Source organism: Arvicanthis niloticus, chromosome 21, assembly GCF_011762505.2.
Source record: "Arvicanthis niloticus isolate mArvNil1 chromosome 21, mArvNil1.pat.X, whole genome shotgun sequence".
Classification (NCBI taxonomy): domain Eukaryota; kingdom Metazoa; phylum Chordata; class Mammalia; order Rodentia; family Muridae; genus Arvicanthis; species Arvicanthis niloticus.
Window position 1 is genome coordinate 23,381,322 of NC_047678.1, and position 18,762 is coordinate 23,400,083.

General features: G+C 49.5%; 1 protein-coding gene across 1 annotated transcript in view; it reads left to right on the forward strand.

Moving 5' to 3' along the window:
- The window catches only part of Rab6b (RAB6B, member RAS oncogene family), a 68,768-nt gene that overhangs the window by 35,516 nt on the left and 14,490 nt on the right, over positions 1-18,762 (forward strand). The window contains exons 3-7 of the mRNA XM_034484029.2: positions 8,694-8,747; positions 8,925-9,030; positions 10,359-10,470; positions 11,709-11,802; positions 14,542-14,608. Coding sequence (XP_034339920.1) covers positions 8,694-8,747; positions 8,925-9,030; positions 10,359-10,470; positions 11,709-11,802; positions 14,542-14,608 — 433 coding nt within the window. The remainder of the gene's footprint in view (positions 1-8,693; positions 8,748-8,924; positions 9,031-10,358; positions 10,471-11,708; positions 11,803-14,541; positions 14,609-18,762) is intronic.

The window sequence follows — 18,762 nt, forward strand, 5'->3', positions numbered from 1 at the left end:
TGACTCTGGATTCTGGTTGCAGCTTTGAGTGCTTCTGTTTCTTTGTTTTAATTGTTGTTTAGACCCTGATTCTCAGCTCTGTCCCCTGTGCTGGGCAGCAACAGCATCTTCTGTTTGTAGTTTTGTTTTGTTTCTGACCTTGGTCTTCACTGGTTATCCAGTGTAGGACAGCATTTACATGTAGACCTCAGAGTCCCTTCTGTGGCCTTCTCATGTCTAGGGTTTTCCTGTACTTCTTGTCAATTGTGGTGGCTTCGTGTTCTCTCCTCTCATTTTCCAGTTGGTATGATTGTCTGGGTTTCTTTATGAATCCAAGTTTTTACCAGCACTTTCTGGTGCCTTCATCATCTGTTTGTTCTAGTTGGTTCAGAGTTAATAGCGTTAATCATCACGATGGTTAGAGGACCTCAGATGACGAGAACCAGAGTCCCCTTCATTCCTTCAAGATGCTTCTCCCCAAACCTCCCATCCTCCACTGTTCCCCAGCCTCTGCCTACTGGAAGGTCCTGTGCACTGAGGGCTTGTGTATCCAGTCCACATTTCCACAAGAATCCAAGCAAGCAAGGCCTGCCGCTCTGGACCCTCAGCCCTTCCACACTGGTTCTTCCTCTCCGTTTGCTTCAAGTGACAGTTTCTATATTCATCTTCCCCAAGTCGGAAGCTCCTTAGGGGCAGAGAACAGGGACTTTTTTTTTTTTTTTTTACAACACACAGTAGGCACTCAAGAGTGAAGTGAAGTGGCTTGACTGCTAATTATTTACACCATCTGCCACAAAGAAGCTGCCCATGGAAGACCATGACCACCTTCTCTGAAAATCTGCCCTTCAGGGAAAGACATTCTTCAGCAGTGATGAGGGACTGGCTGCTGGGACTGGTGTCTGGGAAATAGATGGTGCCCAGGAGTTCGAGCTATGTTCTGGTCATGGAGACCCAGCCAGGTCTCTCTTTAAAGCCCTTTCTCCTCTGTCCTTTGAGGCGCACTGTATTTATTTCTACTAAAATGCAAATGAACTCTCTCTTCAGAGGGCTCTGCAGAGCTGTTATGACCAATGATTACCACTTCCTGACAGTCGGGAGCCAGATAGGATTTGACTCCAGGGAAACACAGTGACAGCTTCAAGGCACAGTGACAGCTTCGGAGTTATCAGTCTGTGGCCCTGGAGACCACAGCCTCCGAAGACCCGGATCACAGCACTGAGCAGTTATCTGCACATTTCACTGATCAAGTGACTGATCTGAGAACTTGTCTGTAATTCTGACACTCCGAGCCTGTGCTTGTATCTACCTGAGTGGGCTCAGGAATCTCAATGTCTAAAAAGCGCTTGGGGTAAATCTGAAGGTCATGATCAACAAGGTACATGCTAAGAATCCTCACGTCATTCACCAGTGGCAGAGATTAGGGAGTCTGAGACCTTTCCTATTTGGTAGAGAAAGTATTGAATAACTTCTGGGCTGGCCTGAGAGTTGATAATCTGATCTGGAGAGAAGCATCTCAAATTCTGAAGAAGTACTGGCTGTGGAAGAGCATTTCACAGGAGGAACAACACAGAAAGGAGACAAAGCTGACATGGGGAGGGTCTATAGACTGACTCAGTAGGTAAAGGTGCTTGCTGCCAAGCCTGGAGACCTGAATTTGACCTCCAGAAACACATAGTGGAGGGAGAGAACCAGCTCCTGCAAATTGCCCTCTGATCTCCACACAAAAGCTGTTGCATGCATGCATAAACACATACAAAATAAACAAATGCAGAGTAACACATGTCTTAGGGCTTTACTTCTGGGAACAGACGCCATGACCAAGGCAACTCTTATAAGGACAACATTTAACTGGGGCTGGCTTACAGGTTCAGAGGTTCGGTTCTTTATCATCAAGGTGGCAACATGGCAGCATCCAGGAAAACATGGTGCAGGAGGAGCTGAGAGTTCTCCATCTTCATCTGCAGGCCTCTGAGAGAAGACTGGCTTCCAGGCAGCTAGGACTAGGGTATTAAAGCCAACACCCACAGTGACACACCTACTCCAACAAGGCCACACCTTCTAATAGTGCCTGCCACTCCCTGGCCCAAGCATATACAAACCATCATGATATGTGAATTCTAAACAGCATTGTTCCCTGGTATAAAGTCAGGCTGGTTAAGAGGAGCACAAGGTCATAAAAAGCAGTGGTGGGCCTTGAACAGTCAACCACAGGTGCTTAGACTACTTCCTGGGAGCTGTAAGGTAGGAACAGAGTCAGTATTATTTTTTAATGATTTGTTTTGTTTCTTAAGATTCATTTATCTTTATTTCATGGTTGAGTGGTCTGCATTTCCCCAGAACAAGCGCTATGGAGAGAGTTGTAAGCTGCCCTGTGGGTGCTAGGAACTGAACCTGGGTCCTCTGCAAGAGCGGCCAGTGACCTTAACTGCCAAGCTACCTCTCTAGGTTATTTTTAAACTCAAAAATAACCTTGCCTGCTGCATGAAGATGATTTACAAGGAAGGCAGTGTTGAGGACAGGGAAGCCAGTTAAGATGCTACTGAGGTTATTCACATGGGAGGTTCAGTCTGGATGAGGGAACAGTGGTAATGGTGAGAACGGAGTGAGGATGGGTCAGGTGAAACCACAAGAGGTGACACTGTGTAGACGTTGTGTCTGCCTTCCCTCAGCCCTGTCTTGATTGTTTCAGAATGTTCTCAGATTTCTTTTTTTTTTTTAGTTTATTTATTATATGTATATGAGTATACTATAGCTGTCTTCAGACACATCAGAAGAGAGCATCAGATCCCATTGCAGATGGTTGTGAGACACCATGTGGTTGCTGGGATTTGAACTTAGGATCTCTGGAAGAGCAACCAATGCTCTTGATCACTGAGCCATCTCTCCAGCCCTGTTCTCCGATTTCTTGAAACTCATTTCCATATCTATTTTTTTCCTTTTAAAGCATCACTATTTGTGTCATCTGGGGGTCTGTTCCTGTTGAGATGTTTTTGTTGTTGTCTTGTTCTATTATGATCCAAATTTCTTCTTTGCATAGACGGTCTGCATTTATTTTTGTGGACAGGATAATTTGAATGCAGCCTCCACCCAGTCCTCTTGGCTTCCCCAGAGACTGTATGTAATCCCCCCATCGTTCAGCAGCTTGTGGTCTCTCTCACGTGCTTGTGCGTTGTTGTTTCTTGAATTTTTCTATAAATCAGAATAGCCTGATAACAATCTGCTCAGTTCTCAATGAAAGAAAAACTGTGATGTCAGAGCTTAAGAGAAAAGATGGCTCAGACACCCGGAGGTGACACCCATGCTGTGCCGTGCAGAGCTGCGAGAAGATTTGCAGTGGTTCAGTGGGCTACATGGTTGGTGAATTATATTTTTTTATGTTGTTGTGGTTAAATTACCTGGCAGAAACGATTTATGGAAAGAAAGGTTTATTTTGGCTCACGGTTTCAGAAAAGCTCAGTCCTTCACGGCAGGGAAGGTACAGCAGGGTTTGTGGCAGTGCCAGCCTGTGGTGGAGGCTCTTCATACTACAGTAGACCCTGAAGCAGAGAGAGCAAGAACCAGGGATAGCCTGGGGTCCATGCCAGACCCCCTCCGTAAGTGTCCTGTTTCCACCAGCTAGGTTCTACTTCCCAGAGGTTCCAAACTGTCTTCAAATAGTACCACCTGCAGAACAAATACTCAAAACCCAAGCCTGTGAGAGACACTTAGAGTCAAGCCATAACATTCTATCCTGGTTGCCAACGGCTCCTGGCCACCTTAAATTACAAATAAGTGTTTATTCCAACTTTAGGAATCCCCACAGTCTCAACATTGACCAATAGTCTAAGTCTAAAGTCTCCACTGATGCTCAAAACAGTCTGTGATCCTCTGTGAAGTAAGAATGTGTTCAAGATTAGACAAAAATAGGACCAGCAGCCAGCAGAGAAAAACACTAAGCTTTCTGCCTCCATGTCCAGAATCTGGGGCACATTGTTTGGTCTCACACATCGGTGTTCCTTAAGAATCTGCACACCTGAAAAATAGAACCAGATGGGTAAGTCCAAAGTCTGCTGCCAGCAGGGACCCCTTCAATTATGGCTGCCTCGGCTTCTGAGTACCCAAGTAGCTGAACCAGAACCTAGAAACCCATCTCCTTGGGCGGCCTCTTTCCATCAGAGCACTTGGTGACTCTTCAAAATACAGTCTCCTTCTGAAGGAAAGTATTTTAAGCGACTAAGTGATTAGTCTTCTGTTTCATACCTTGGAGCCTTTAGGATGGGGATAGATTCTCAGCTCACCTGCTCTGTTGCCCCGGTGCCAGGTGGGCATCTTCTTAATGATGCTGGTGGCTTTAACATCAGTAGCCTGCCCTGACCCCACTTCTCTTATCCACAGCTTTAAACATATTCACTTTCCTTTCAGGGCCAAATCCCACATCTTGAAACTTGTCTGCATTTTGCTCCCGAGTCTCACTGTAAACGTAGCCAAGCCAGAACCATCCCGGTAGCAGGCTGAATGTCGGGTTGCTTTTCATTTTCTCCGTTACCTTTGAATTCTACCTCACTCAAACTTTCAGGTCATGGGTAAAATGTAAATAAATTCTTTGTCAGACTCCAGTGTTCTCTAGAGTTCAGTGTCCAGTGGAGTCTTTGTTCCTCCCTGAGACCACGTGGGTATGATCTTTGTTGTTCATATTGTTGTCGGTGTTCTGATCCTCCAAGTTCTCACCAGATCTGGAGCCTTAGAGTCCACATCGTTAAACTGTTGCAAATTCCTCTTGCAAGCCAGTTTCAAAGGCTTATAAACCACCTGGTAAGATTAACTATCTGAACGTTGCCACTTCACTGGGACCAGCTCTCTGCTTCTCACTTTTGCATTGTCCTGAGAGAAACAACTTGAAGAAAGAAAGACTCTTTCCAGCTCATGGTTTTTCATAGGGCTTCAGTCTATCCAGCGGTAGCAGCATGGAGTAGAGGTACCTCACGTCGTGGCTGAGGCAGGTCAGGAAAGAGCAAGGCCAGAGACTTTGTGTAACCGTCAAAGCCCACCCCCACCCAACTGCTTCCATGAGGCAGATCCCATTCTGGAAGGTTCCACCGCTCTCCAAGTTAACACTGCAAGCTGGAGAACAAGCATTCAAAACATGAACCTCTGGGATGTTTCAGACTCAGATTCGAACGAGTGGCCAGAACAGGTCTTAGAGATAGCTATGACATTAGAGATGACTCTTAGGTAGTAGCTTGAAGAGCAGATAGAGGTGAGAGGCAGCTGTGGGGAGAGGAAGTCGGTCCCTCTCATCGTTGGCTCGTTGTCATCTCTTTGGTCAGTCTGTTCCGTGAAGCTTGATAGAGATACAGTCTGTGGCTCGGTGAGCACTGACGATGATAAAAGTCACTGGTCTACATTGCTGCGGCTTGATCCAGTGGCATGATTCCTTGTCACATTATCTAATAACCTCTCTGTGCTTCGTGACAGCAGGAGTGTCTTACATGTGCACACAGCGGGCGGTGAGAGGAGGGCGGGGGGGGGGGGGGGAGGATTGTTGCCGTTACAGTTATTGTCAGTAACATCCCTGTCACCACCCAGTTGCTGACCTCTGGGGATATGATTTTCCATGGTCCTTCACTCTGTTGATCAAGGTTAGTTACGCCATGTTGACGGAAGCGGCTTGAACAAAATAGAAGGTGAGGTCTCTCTTGCACAGAAGGATAGTGCCACTGAGGTAACTCTTCACAGTCAGGGAGTCAGGCTCTGTTGAACAGTCTTCCCGCCTTGTGGTCCTCAGCTGGATGAGCCACTATCACCTGCCCCAAACAGCTGCATGACAAGCAGTGGGAAAAGGGGGCAGCTTGGGGCTCACTAACCCAGGAAGGACTCATTCCAGATCGTCATCACCATCACATCCTTTGATCCGAACTCAACCACCCTGCAGCCAAGGATGCTGGGAAACATGGCCTTTCACTGGGGCAGCCACTAGTTCAGCTGTGCATTTTCTGAATTCTGTATTGGGAGATGCTGGCAGCCTCTGCCTCTGATCCTGAGCCCAGGCATCTGGTCTTGCTTCAGGGGTCACTAGAGAAGGAGCATGGTGCCTCCAAGGATCCTGTGGCACATAGAGAAGTTGACATTTCTGCCGGCTTGGCACATTCCTTAAGGTTCTGAACAGGCTCGGAGTGTCAGTCCACTCACTGATTAATGAAATGTGTGGTCGCTTGGGAATGAGGCCTGATCTGCGAGCACTCGTCAGTTTTAGACTTAGCCCTCGTGGCTGTGGTAGGCAGGACACTGCATAGCCGAGCTAGTAATGCCAGGATCTCAGCACGGGTTCTCCCAGCTCCAAACAGACTAGCAAAGTCATGAGACATGCCCCAGCCTTGTCTTCTCCTTCCCAGTCCCGACAGATCGGAATAGGATGTGTCTGCTGTCTGTGGTGTGTGTGTGTGTGTGTGTGTGTGTGTGTGTGTGTGTGTGTGTTTGTGTCTAGAGTGAGGTAGCATTTGGCACTTTTTGAATCACTGTGACCAAATCCCTGGGAAGCAGCAATTTGAGGGAGGAATTTATTTATTTTGGGTCAGTTTGAGAAGGGCTTAGGATTGTCATGGTAAAGAAGCAAGAGACTGCTGGTTACATTATAGCCACAGTCTGGAAGGAGAGAGAGTATTGATTCTGGTTTGCTTTTTGTTGTTGTGATAAAAGCACCAACCAGCTCCAGCTTGGTGAGGAGGGGCTTATTCAGCTTACACTTGTACAGTCACAGTCCATCACTTAGGAGGTCAGGCAGGAAGCTGAAGCAGGAGCTGAAGCAGGGGCCACGGAAGAATGCTGCTTACTGCTTGCTCCTCATGGACTGTTCAGCCTGCTTTCTTTATAGCATCTAGAAAGAACCACGTGCTCAGGGGTGACATACCCCATGGTGGGCTGGGCCTTCCTGCAGCAGTCATTAATCAAGAAAATGCCCCCACAGATATGTCCACAGGCCAGTCTGGTCAGGTGGAACCAGTTGAGAGTCCCTCTTCCCAGGTGTCAAATGGACAAAAAAACTAACCCACATGGAGAGGGGAAAGGGAGGGCTGGAGGGGGGGAGACAGGGGTAGGGGGAAGAGAGGGCTGCCAGGTGTCTCTTTTCAGTTTGTCTTTTTCATTCAGTCTGGGACCCCAGTCCATAGTGGGGTGCTGCTCACATTCAGGGTGGATCTTCCCTGCTCAGCTAAGCTTCCTGGGACACGCCCTCACAGCCAAAGCTGTGTCTCCAGGATGATGTTTCGTTGACAGTGATCTCTGTATTTACACTGAAGTCTTCCCTTGGTGTGTCTTTTGTGTCTGCCGAGGTTCTTCACATGGTGAAACATTTTGAACTTTCTCTTTCAAAGATTTTTTTTTTTTTTTTTTTTAAGAAATAAAGTCTCACCATGCAGCTCAGGTTGGCCAGCTCTCTCTGCCTCAGTAATACTGGTATCAACAGAGATGTGCCATCATGCTGGTGTGAGGGTTTGTATGTGCTCTGCCCAAGTAATGGCACTGTTAGAAGGCATGGCCCTGTTGAAGTAGGTGTGTCACTGTGGGTGTGGGCTTTAAGACCCTCACTCTAGCTGCCTGGAAGTGAGTCCTCCACTAGCAGCCTTCAGATGAAGATGTACAACTCTCAACTCTACCTGTACCATGTCTGCCTAGATACTGCCATGTTCCCACCTTGATAATAATGGACTGAACCTCTGAACCTGTAAGCCAGCCCCGATTAAATGTTGTCCTTTATAAGACTTGCCTTGGTCATGGTGTCTGTGCACAGCAGTAAAACCCTAACTAAGACACATGGCTATCTCAAAGATTTTTTTTCCTTCTGAATTCATAACCATTAACAGTTTAAAATAGAAGAAAAAAAAGATATGTACTAGAGAGAGCGAAAATAGCACGTGATACAATTGTTCATTCAGATACCAGTATACAACATATTTTCTTCATCTCTGTGTCTGAGAAAATATGAACCCATCTATCTGCTTCAGTTACTCGAGTTGGGATCTCACCACACACAATGCTTTCTACTGAGCCCCTTTCACTGGGCGAAGGTTCCTGCAAACCTTTCTGTATTACTAGAAGATGATTCTAGGCACAGGGTGGAGCATATGGCTGGAACCGTGCCCTGGATGTCAGCCGTGTCTGAGGCTTCATTATCACTTAGTGGTACTTTCTCTGTTTTACACTGACAGTATCTTGGCTCCTACTTACAGATATGGGGTGCAGGTAAGGACCAGAGAGGCGGGGTTGCGTACCAGGACAGAAGAGGAGTGTGAGTGGCATCCCTTGACTCGGCAGCACGGGAAGCAAAGAGCTCTTTGGGTTTTCTAATAAGACACTGTGGATGGTCCACGGTACCCACCCAGGGCAGGGCACACTGCTCTCTGTTCCTATGCAGTGCCAAGTCCCACCTCCAACCCTGCCTCCCCAAGAACATTGCTGACCTTAAGTCCAAGGGAATCTGTGGGATGCTGGAGGCAGGTAGGACCTTCTTCCTGTGCCCATGCTCTCTCGCCCTTCTTGAGGGATTTTTCTCTTCCTCCGCATAGAATGTCCTTCTCTGAAAACAAAAACTTGATCTCACCCATCATTTGCTCAAGCCCCTTCCTCAGTGGAGGGACTTGGCTTGAGTGTCCCCTCGGCTGTCTGTGCCATTCCCTGGCCTTTTGGCTCCTTTGTGAGATTCTTTTTCATGTTGACCTCTCTGTGCTGTTTTTTAACAGGCAACCATCGGGATTGACTTCTTGTCAAAAACCATGTACTTGGAAGACCGTACGGTGAGTTCCTGGTCTTAGAACTGGAGGACAAGGAGGGTGTTATCAGGCTTGTCCCCTAGAGCCTTCACTTGGGCACTCTCAGGAACCTCTGCCAAGATGAGGAGGGAGCTGGCAGGGCTCTGGGCCTCCAACCCCCTCTATCACTCCTCTACTGATGCTTCTGTTCGGGCCCTGTAGGTTCGACTGCAGCTCTGGGACACTGCTGGGCAAGAGAGGTTCCGCAGCCTGATCCCCAGCTACATCCGGGACTCTACAGTGGCTGTGGTGGTGTATGACATCACTAGTAAGTAGGAGTCTGTGTTGGAAGGAGGGGGCTCTTGGGGCCCAGTGTGACCCTGACCAGACCTGTGTGTATGTGAGCATGTACACATGCGTGTACTCACTGTGGGGGTAGTGCATTATCAAGGACCGTAATGGATTCATTACTGTCCTTCATACTCCTGTGACAGATAGGACTGCATAAGGCAGGGTTGGTCCTGCTCAGAGCACGGTCCCCCTGGGTGGGGGCAATGGCAGATGTTCACAAGGTTAGCAGTCTGGGCCCTCCCTGGCCCTGGCTGACATGTGTGTACCAGCTCTCAGGAAGCCTCCCTGTAGGCAGCCCCTCTTGTATGCATGGCTCTTGAAAGGGCTACACAGACTCAGTGAGGGCCCAGAGGCTGGGGCAGGCCTTATGCAGGGCCCAGCTACCTAGAAATCATCCAGAGTAAAGATTCTCAACCTGGGGTTGACACTCTCTTAGGATCAAAGGACTCTTTCACAGGGATGGCATAACAGATGTCCTGCATATCAGATGTTTACATTACAATTCCTAACAGTAGCAAAGTGACAGGAATTTGTCATGTAGCAACAAAGTAAATTTATGGGTGGAGGTCACCATAACATGGGCAACTGTGTGAAAGAGTCGTAGCATTGGTAAGGCTGAGAACCACTGATCTAGGGGAACACACCTGGGAAGCCCCAGGTTTTACTCAGATAATACTGTGAGGACCCTGAAGTCACCGCTTAGGTCTGCCTTGGTCCTCTGTCTACCTCCTCTCTGAGCACGTATTCCTTACACCCCCTAGTGAGGTGGGACCTGAGTCCTACAGGACCTGTGTCACAGGCTGGGGAGAGCAGGCACCTCCCCTCCTCTAGGTGCTGAGCTTGGGTGTGTCTGAGGGAGATGATACTGAACACAGGTGACTTGCTTCTGGATTGATGTGCCTCTAGGGGGCGCTTTCTCTGTCTATCCTTCCCTGCAGGGTTGCAGGTTCTCTTCCCCACCAGCCTGGTCTTCCTTAGGCTCCTTTGAGCATCACTTTGGTGAGGCAGCATTTCCTAGGGGCTGCCGTGTCCTCCCTTCACAGGTCCACAGCTCAATCAGGCCCATGGCCTTCCTTTCCTCCCTCTGCTGTGCACCTCAAATCAGCTGTGACTCTTGGGTAGCCTCCAGAGTCACTGTTCGATGAAGAAGTTGTGACAGCCTAGCTTCCCAGGTTCGGTGACTTCTCTCCCTAGGGTGGCTGAGCAGTCCTAGAGGCTCTCCAGGATCACAGGGCAGGACTCTGGCTTGCCTTCTGACCCCTCAGGGGCCCTCTTTCCCACTCTGTCCCCACTTTCTGCCTCCAGATCTCAACTCCTTCCAGCAGACTTCTAAATGGATTGATGACGTCAGGACAGAGAGGGGCAGTGACGTGATCATCATGCTTGTGGGCAACAAGACGGATCTGGCTGACAAGAGGTAGGCAAGCACCATAGCGTGGAGATGCTGTGACTAGCAGGACCATTCTTCCTCACCCCTCTGTGGCTGTTCCTGCCCCGGAAGTCTGGTCTCCACGCATAGGGACACCGACATGCCTGTTAGTCCACACATACCACAAGCTTCTCATCTCTTCATCTCTGAAAGCTTTGTCTTCTTCAGCTCAGCAAAGGCAGGGAGGGCAGGGGCCTGTCTGTGCAGGTGTTCCCATCATGGTCCCAAAGTAGCCTCTGACACAGTTTCTGTCCCTGTAAAATCTTGGCATTGGCATGTGAGGTGTGAAACCCAGGTCCTCAGGTATGAGTCTGAAGAACGCCAGCAGAACACAGACCCTGTCCCCAGTCCGTGCATCCTGGTTTATGGCTGTGTCTGGGCATGGAGTGTTTTTGGAAAAGGTTTCTCCACATCTGTCCTCCAGTGTCCCCACCCGTAAGGTGTCCTTTACATATGTGTCCACTCTTGGAACCCTGTGCTAACTTGGACAGAAAAACTGTCACAGTTTCTAATAAAACATGTGTGGCTTCTTGCAGTATCCATGCCATTTGAGAAATAGTTCAGGTTAGCGCCCTGCCCGGAGGGGAGGGAAATGGTCTCCTCTGCAGAGCAGCTCGGGCCTAGGGCAGCTACTGTTTACTTTAGTGTTTACGTTAGGAAAGGGTGGCTGAGGAGGCACTCCCATAAAGGCTGCATGTGTCCGGGAGATCCTGTTCTAACGACTACCGAGAAAGCCATGCAGTGTGGCTCACTTGTAGAGCACTTGCCTTTCCAAGCATGAAGCCCTGAGTTCAAGTCCCCAGCACTCATAAAACCAGACTTGGTGCCATATTCCTATGGTCCCTGTTCTAGGAAGGTACACACAGGAGGATCAGAAGTTTAGTGTTATTCTTTGTTATATCACAAATCCTCCAAGGCCAGCCTGGGCTACATATGACCCTGCCTTAAAAGGTAGGGGCTAGCTTTGCTCCCTAGTTCAGGGGATGTGGAAAAATGTGGAAAATGCTTGAGGTCCTCTGTGCTAAGGTGCCACCTTCTTAGTAGATAGACTATGGCAGGCACCCTGGCAAGGACCCCTGGGCAGCAAGCCTGTCTTCAAGGCTGACCGATGGGCCTGGCAGGCTCCTCCTGCCTTGCCCACAGTCCTTTCTCTCAGGCTGTCTCCTCCACTTCTGCCAGGGGCTGCCTCTCTGCCACCTGATTTCCCCTGTCCCCTTCATTTCCAGGCAGATAACCATTGAGGAAGGGGAACAGCGGGCCAAAGAACTGAGCGTCATGTTCATCGAGACCAGCGCGAAGACCGGCTACAACGTGAAGCAGGTAAGAACTCACCTGCCTTGCTCAGTTTTGGAAGCCCTCACCCGGGGCCTTCCTTGCTCTGAGTGGACTAGTGACTAGGATGGGGCAGCCAGCCAATGCATAAACCTATAGCTTTGGGCAGTGGGGGATGGCACTGGCTTCCAGCACTGATAAAATTGGTGGCATGGAGGGGGGCACTCAGCTTGGGAGCCATGCAGACCCTATCAGTCACTAGTCTCCTCAGCCGTCATCAGGTGTGGGTCCCTGGAGTAGTGTGTGTGAATAAAGATCCAGCATGGACTTCCGCCTGGCTGTGGAAGCTGTAGTTCGTAGCATCTCACTTCACTTCAGAAGCAAATGCAAGATGTTGAATCTGATCGACATGTTGGATTTATGTTTTGTACTTGGCAAGAACCTGGGGCCATGAAGGGTAACTCAGAAATCGAGCACAGAGGCTCCCTTGGCATTTGGGACTCACAGGAGAGAGCAGAGGTGTGGCTGGGACCCACAGAACCAAAGTCATTGGTGGGCAGAGCTTAGCAGCTCGGCCAACCTGGGCTTCAGAAAATCCCACACGTAGTGTGATGGCTCCCTCATCTGTAGCCTGATTCTCAGTGATGGACGTAGAAAGCCAGCCTCAACGGTAGCGGTGAGTGTTGTGATTGTCCCACTGACAGAACTTCATGGTATGACAGGCGTCCCAAACTTCACAGTACCGGACCTCAGCATCCCACTAGCTGTTAGACAACCTCTAATCCTGATGTTTAGTATGTTCGTAAGGACACACAGATGTCAGCATGGCACAGATTTATGATCCTTAAATATTTGGGACATTTCATTCAGAAGCAAACAGTTTCCTTTATGATCCGAATAACTTGACTACATCTGAAAACGATGAGTCCACCGGCTTTAGCAGACTGTGTAAGGAGTCCATGGCTCTAGCAAGGCAAAGAAACCATATCTTGGAGCAGGAGGAGGGTAGTGGCAAGGAGGAAGGACATCCTAAGCAGGGCTGATGGGAGTAGACCCTGGGAGCAGGGTGCCTGTAGCACAGGAAGAGACCCTAAATAAGGAATGTAGCTTGATGCCATATCTGCTGTAGCCCTAGATTTCCCAGGATCACCAGGCAACCTGGGCACCACTTGGCTTTTGGGAGATGGTGATGGTTCACTTCATGCGGAGAGTACTGAGATTAAGGTTGACAAAGGATCGAGAAGGGACAAAGTAGGATGGGCACTGTGGGCACATTAGGGAGAACCCACAGCTTCTGAAACCCATTGCCCAATTGGAGGCCCTCGGCTCCATTCACCCCAGCCCTTCCCTGGCCTCAGTATCAGGTGTGAGCCTAACCACCTCTGAGGGTGTCTCAGGGAGGAAGAAAAAGAGGCGGGGGAGGGGGCTGCTGCTCTTTGGGTCCAATAACATCATGGGAAATGGAAGCCCAGGACAGTATCAGGCGTCCATAGAGCAGGAGGCATCTACAACCTGCTAGGTCAAGGAGACGCTGGTCCCTTCTCCCATCCTGGAATGATCTTAGAATCTGAGCAAGCATTTGAGCAGGAGTTAAATCTGGTCAGTTTGCGCTGCTATCACAAATTACTACAGGCTATGTAACTCATAGATAATGGAAAATTGTTTCTACCTGCTCTGAAGGCTGAGGAATCCAAGATGGAGGTGCTAGGAGGTTCCGTGTCTTTCAGACTCTGTTCCCTCATATTTGGCACCTTCCAGTTGTTTCCTCACATGAAAGGAACTTGAAGGCTTCCTCAGCTTCTCTGTAAAGGCGTTAGTCCCAGTCAGCTCCTTCAGGCAACACCTCCTTACACCGCCTTGCTGGGAGTTTGTTTGGTTTTTCTTTGTTGTTTTTGTTTGGTTGGTTGGTTAGTTGGTTGGTTGGTTTGGTTTGTTTGTTTAGTTGGGGTTTTTTTTGAAACAGAGTTTCTCTGTGTAGCCCTGGCTGTCCTGGAACTTACTCTATACACCAGGCTGGCCTCGAACTCACAGAGTGGTGGTATTAGAGGCATACCCCACCACTGCCTGGCCAGGACTTAGGTTTTAACTTATGAACCTAGGGAAGCCCCAGACATCCAGCCCAGCCCAGAATCTTCTGTGTTCTCGGCTTCTGCCTGTACTTGTTACTTTCAATATGTTACCTCTGCCAGTGTCCACTTGTTAGGTACCCCTGATATCTCCTGTTCTCATGCATATCACTTAGATAGACGTAGACGTGGACCCACACGCCACGTGCTTGCTTCTCTCACACTCACTTTCTTATATACTCGAAGAAACATGACATTAACGATAACACACACACACCTTTTCACTCATATGCTTACACACACACATATACCCAGACACACACTTAACTTTTTATACTCTCTCTATAAACAAAATCATGCACACCTCACATAGTACACCACATCCATACAAATTTTCACATCCCTCACTGTGGCTGTGGCCTCCTGGCTCCCAGGATCTGGCTGCCTCAGTGTCCCTAGGGAGAGTCATTTATCTTATGTGAGGCCAGAAACTGATTTTCTGCACTTAGTCCCTATGTGAGCGTGATAAAGAGAAGCTCACTGAGGAGCCCGCTCACTGTGGCCTAGATTATTTCTGTACCAGGACAGGTCTCTCAAGTCAGTGGACAGACAGGCTATCAGTCCTCAGGATCTGTGCACATGAGGAGAGCAGTGCAGGGAGAGACCAGGAGAGGGAGGGAGGGGAACTGGGCAGGCCTCACCCTGCATGTCCTGCCTGCAGCTCTTTCGACGTGTGGCCTCAGCTCTGCCCGGCATGGAGAATGTCCAGGAGAAGAGCAAAGAAGGGAGTATCCTTTTCCTCTGTCACGTGAGTGAAAAGATGGCTCCCCCAAGCCCATGAGTCACTTGGTTCAATAAACAGATGAAGACCACCTGGCCTCCCTGGCCTGATAGACAGCCAGGTCACCTCTTTCAGTAGACAGATGGGCTGCATGTTCCCTGAGCTCCCAAGCATCTCTAACCAAGGCTGCCTCTTCTTTCCTAGCAGTGAGGAGGGACAGGGGCTGTGCAGCCGTGGTGTGTGGGGTGGGGGTGGATAGTGGCTCTGCGTTGCTTTGTAGTGAACACTCCGCGTGTTTCCTGAGTCCACTGGCGATCTCAGGCGAGGAAGCTTCCATGCAGTGAGCATTTGATTTCCAGTTGTCAATGCTTCCTCCGTCTCCCACTGCTCTGTGGGAAAAGCTTGCCCAACACACACAGTATAACTGAAAACCCAGCTTACGCCCAGATGCTGAATTTGAGGTTCGTAGAGGTAGGTTGGTTTACTCCAAGGCACATTGTATATAACTTAGGGAATTAGCCTTTACAATAAGGCTTCCTTCATATCTATCCCTACTCCATTCTGGAGTGTTGTCTCTCAGCAGGCCCCTTCGAGGCTGAGATTAGCAGTACTGTAGGTGGGTGAGCACATTGCCCACAAGCAGGCTTCCTTTGAAGTCCATCAGACAGCTGGCCTGAGCAAAAACCCACCTGCAGAGTCAAGAAAGGGGACCAATGGGAAGCCAAGAGGTATTGTGACCCTGTGCCCACCATGAGGGACCGATAGCCTGCCTTTATCCTGCCCACCCCAAAGGCAAAGCTGACATATTGACATGCATGGTGGCAATTCAGTCATGTTCTCCCAGAGACCCGGGTGGGACTCCATGCTGGATTAAGAGTCAGGTCCCACAGGCTCCCATGTCAGCATGACAAGTAACATAGCACCCTAGTGGACCTAGCATCTCGCCCAGCTTTAGGGAGAAGAGCGCTGGGCAGATAGCAAGCAGATCACACAGGGCCATCTGTTTGCCTAGCTGCAGGGTGCCCCCATCTGGCAGATGCAGCCATCCGTACCATTCCCAGGTGCTCACTGGCTGGAACCTCCTATGAGGCAAGACTAGAACAGCCTGGAACAGACTCTAGGCAGCCCAGCAGGGACCAAGTGGAAGCAGCTGCCACCTCAGCTCAGTGCTGAGCTAGCACGGCTGTTGATTGATGCTTCAAACCCAGATGTTCGTGTTCTAGGGGTCATGCTTGGGATTGCATCAACATAAGGAACAAGCACACGGAAGTGCCACTTAGTGATGATATGTAATGGTTCTCATGTGGCTTTACTCCCTGGACTGCTGTGAGTGTCAGGGTGGGGGGAGGTACATAGGAGCAGAGCATCTGTCTTCTGCTTCCAGGTCCCTAGAGAGCTTCTGTACTTCACAGGAAGCTTTCCCAGGGCCATTCTAGCAGGTTCCCTCACTGGCCCCAGCACTTGATCTCTCAACAGAGTTGGGCTAAGGGACCACAGAAAGATAGGGCCACAGCCCTTTGCTGTGTCCACGCACACAGGGCTCTCCTTTCTGGAACAAGGGTTGTGTGTGCCAAATAATGACAGTAACTTGGCAGAAACTAGTAGGTTTCTCTGCCGACGAAACGAACCAATTCAAGCCAAATCAAAAGTATAAAGGCAGGTTTATTGAGAGGCAGTGTCCGGTGAGTCACGACTGGAGGTCAGTGAAGTTGCCTGCCCGGACTAAAGCAAGGGGCTGATATGGGTTTCAGATGATGTGTGAGGTGTAGGAGCTGGGATTGTGTCCGTGTAAGGTAAAAGAACTGAACTCCTGCGTGGGCACTCATGGGTGCGAGGCCGGAAACAGACTGGGATAGATGGTGTGTTAGCCTGGAATTTTCCTCTTGCAGGCTGGGTTGGGGGAAGAACAAATGGGGTTTCTTAGCTTGTGCAAGGTATAAGCAGGGGTGCCAACCAAACATCCTGACCTGTTTGGGTAGAAGGGCACCGATTTGGAGCTGGCTACTTCCTGCTGAAAAGGGAGAGAGTCAGGAGTCGGTGGGTCCGAGTTTAGTGGCAGGTATGAGTGCCAAAGTTACTTGGGAAACTTCGAGAATCCATTCCCAGAGAAAGCAGAGGATGCAAGGTACTGGGAGAAAAAAAATAGGTTAATCCCACCAACCCTATGAACAGGGCTTAGCCATGTCCAGAGTGAAGACTGCCAGAAAGAATAAAAAGGAGACGTGCCCTGCTTGTCTTGGCAGAGTTCTTCAGGTGACTCAGTGTTAGCCCCCACTAGGCCAGATTTGCTGACATAACAACATTCTTCTCCCATGAACGTACAGGGGCCTCCCTCATCTGCTCTGAGGAGGACCAGTGCTCTTCAGTTTTACGTGGCCACCTGGGCCACCGAAGTGATCTGATGCTGGAGGGGGTCGGGGTGACAATGACACCACCAAGTTGTTGATGGCCTTTTGGAGACAGTCAGACACCTCTGTGATCTCAGCCACCTGTATCCCATAGCACCTGCAGTTAAGGCAGTTGCTATCGTCGAGGTCACAGCAGCAATACCTGTTAATACTGTGATTTTGTCTGGGCAAAGGGTGCCCAAGATTGAGGAAAGCTGGTAGGAAAGGAGAGCGTGGCTGTTTCAGCCTTTCCATAAAGGTACCAGTGTCATTGGGATACATGGAGAGGAAGGATCACCAGGAGGCAAGTGCTTTAATATAGATCTGTTGCAGCAGAAGAATCCCCCTGCGGGTGCCCAGGCAGATACCAAAGCTCTGTTAGTAGTATTGCAAAGGGAGCAGGGTCCAGAGCAGCAGAAAGGGGAGTGGGTGTCCGGAGAGCTCCGGAAGAGGGGTACATGTTGTACAGTGATAGCCTTTAGTTGGAGGGTCAGCCCTTGGTCTCATGAAGGGACAGGCAAGGGCAGTGAGATCAGAAGAGCGGGACCCAGAGCAGCCCAGAGAAAGCAATTGTTATGGTCGAAGGCTTTAGAGAGGTTAAATAGGGTTACTCCCTCTGGATGAGGCCCAGCCTGGAGAAAGGTTCATTTTTTTTTTTTTTTTTTTTTTTTTTAGTTTTTACCTGCGACTGGGAGAAGTCTCTCGGGTGTGATTGGAGGGACTCCTGTTGTTGTGTGGTCTTGGTGAGGTTTGTCAGCTCTGGAGGGAGGAGGGCAGGGTCTGGATGTAGGGTCACCAGATTTCTGTTTGTTCTCACGGGTATGAAGATGTTTTACTCTGATAGACTTTGCCTGTTACCCCGAGCCCACCGGTTACTCCGAGGGTCTCAGATGCTAATTTTGTGCTGCAGTTTAGTAGGAATGTCCAGCCACTGGACAGGCCCATCCTTGTCCATGTACACCAGCAGCTTTTTTGTTTGTACCACCCTGGGATGTTCATTTTACAAGGACCCTATGAGCAACCCCCATGTTCTTTGATCCTTTGGGTACGATAGACTTCCTCCATCTGGTCATGGTTAAAGTATATCACAGAGGAGCGATACTCCCTGTGCATTTAAAGAAAGATACTGGGGTGGATATGCCATCTTGCATCCCTAGAGGGACAGCGGGCTTGGCCCACAATGTCATTATGGGTTTCACCAGCTCAGTCCCTGAACGTGGAAGCATCAGCAGTATGTTGGAGATGACTTGGTCTCACCTAGCTGGACAACCTGGCAGGGGAGTTGCAGTGTCTGGCATCTTGGGCTGGGGCCTTTTTGAGCCTAGATAGATGGTACCAACACTGATCTCTTAGGAGTTTAGCAGCTGAGGGAGTGGTGATTACTGTGTAGGGTCTGATCCACCAAGGCTCTAAAGATTTGGAAGATAGTTGTTTTGGGGGAGTCTAGGCCAGCGGATGGTGGTTGAGGAGAAATAGCCTTCTATACAGGAGCTCAAGAGGGCTGAGGCCCGTAGGAGAATGTGGGTAGCTCAGAGGCAGGTGAGAGCACTGGAGAGAAGGGAAGACCAGGGTAACCTGAGCTCAGGTGAGAGTTTCGTGAATTATTTGATAAGGCCATTGGCTCTCTCTACCTTCTTCAATGAATGTAGATGGTACGAAATGTGAAACTTTCAGGAAACATTCAGGGCATCCTTGGCATGCAAAACCAGAGGATGATACGTTCAAGGACCTTCTGGGCTGTCACACCTGCTGTTCCCCTGGAGGTGGGGAGCAA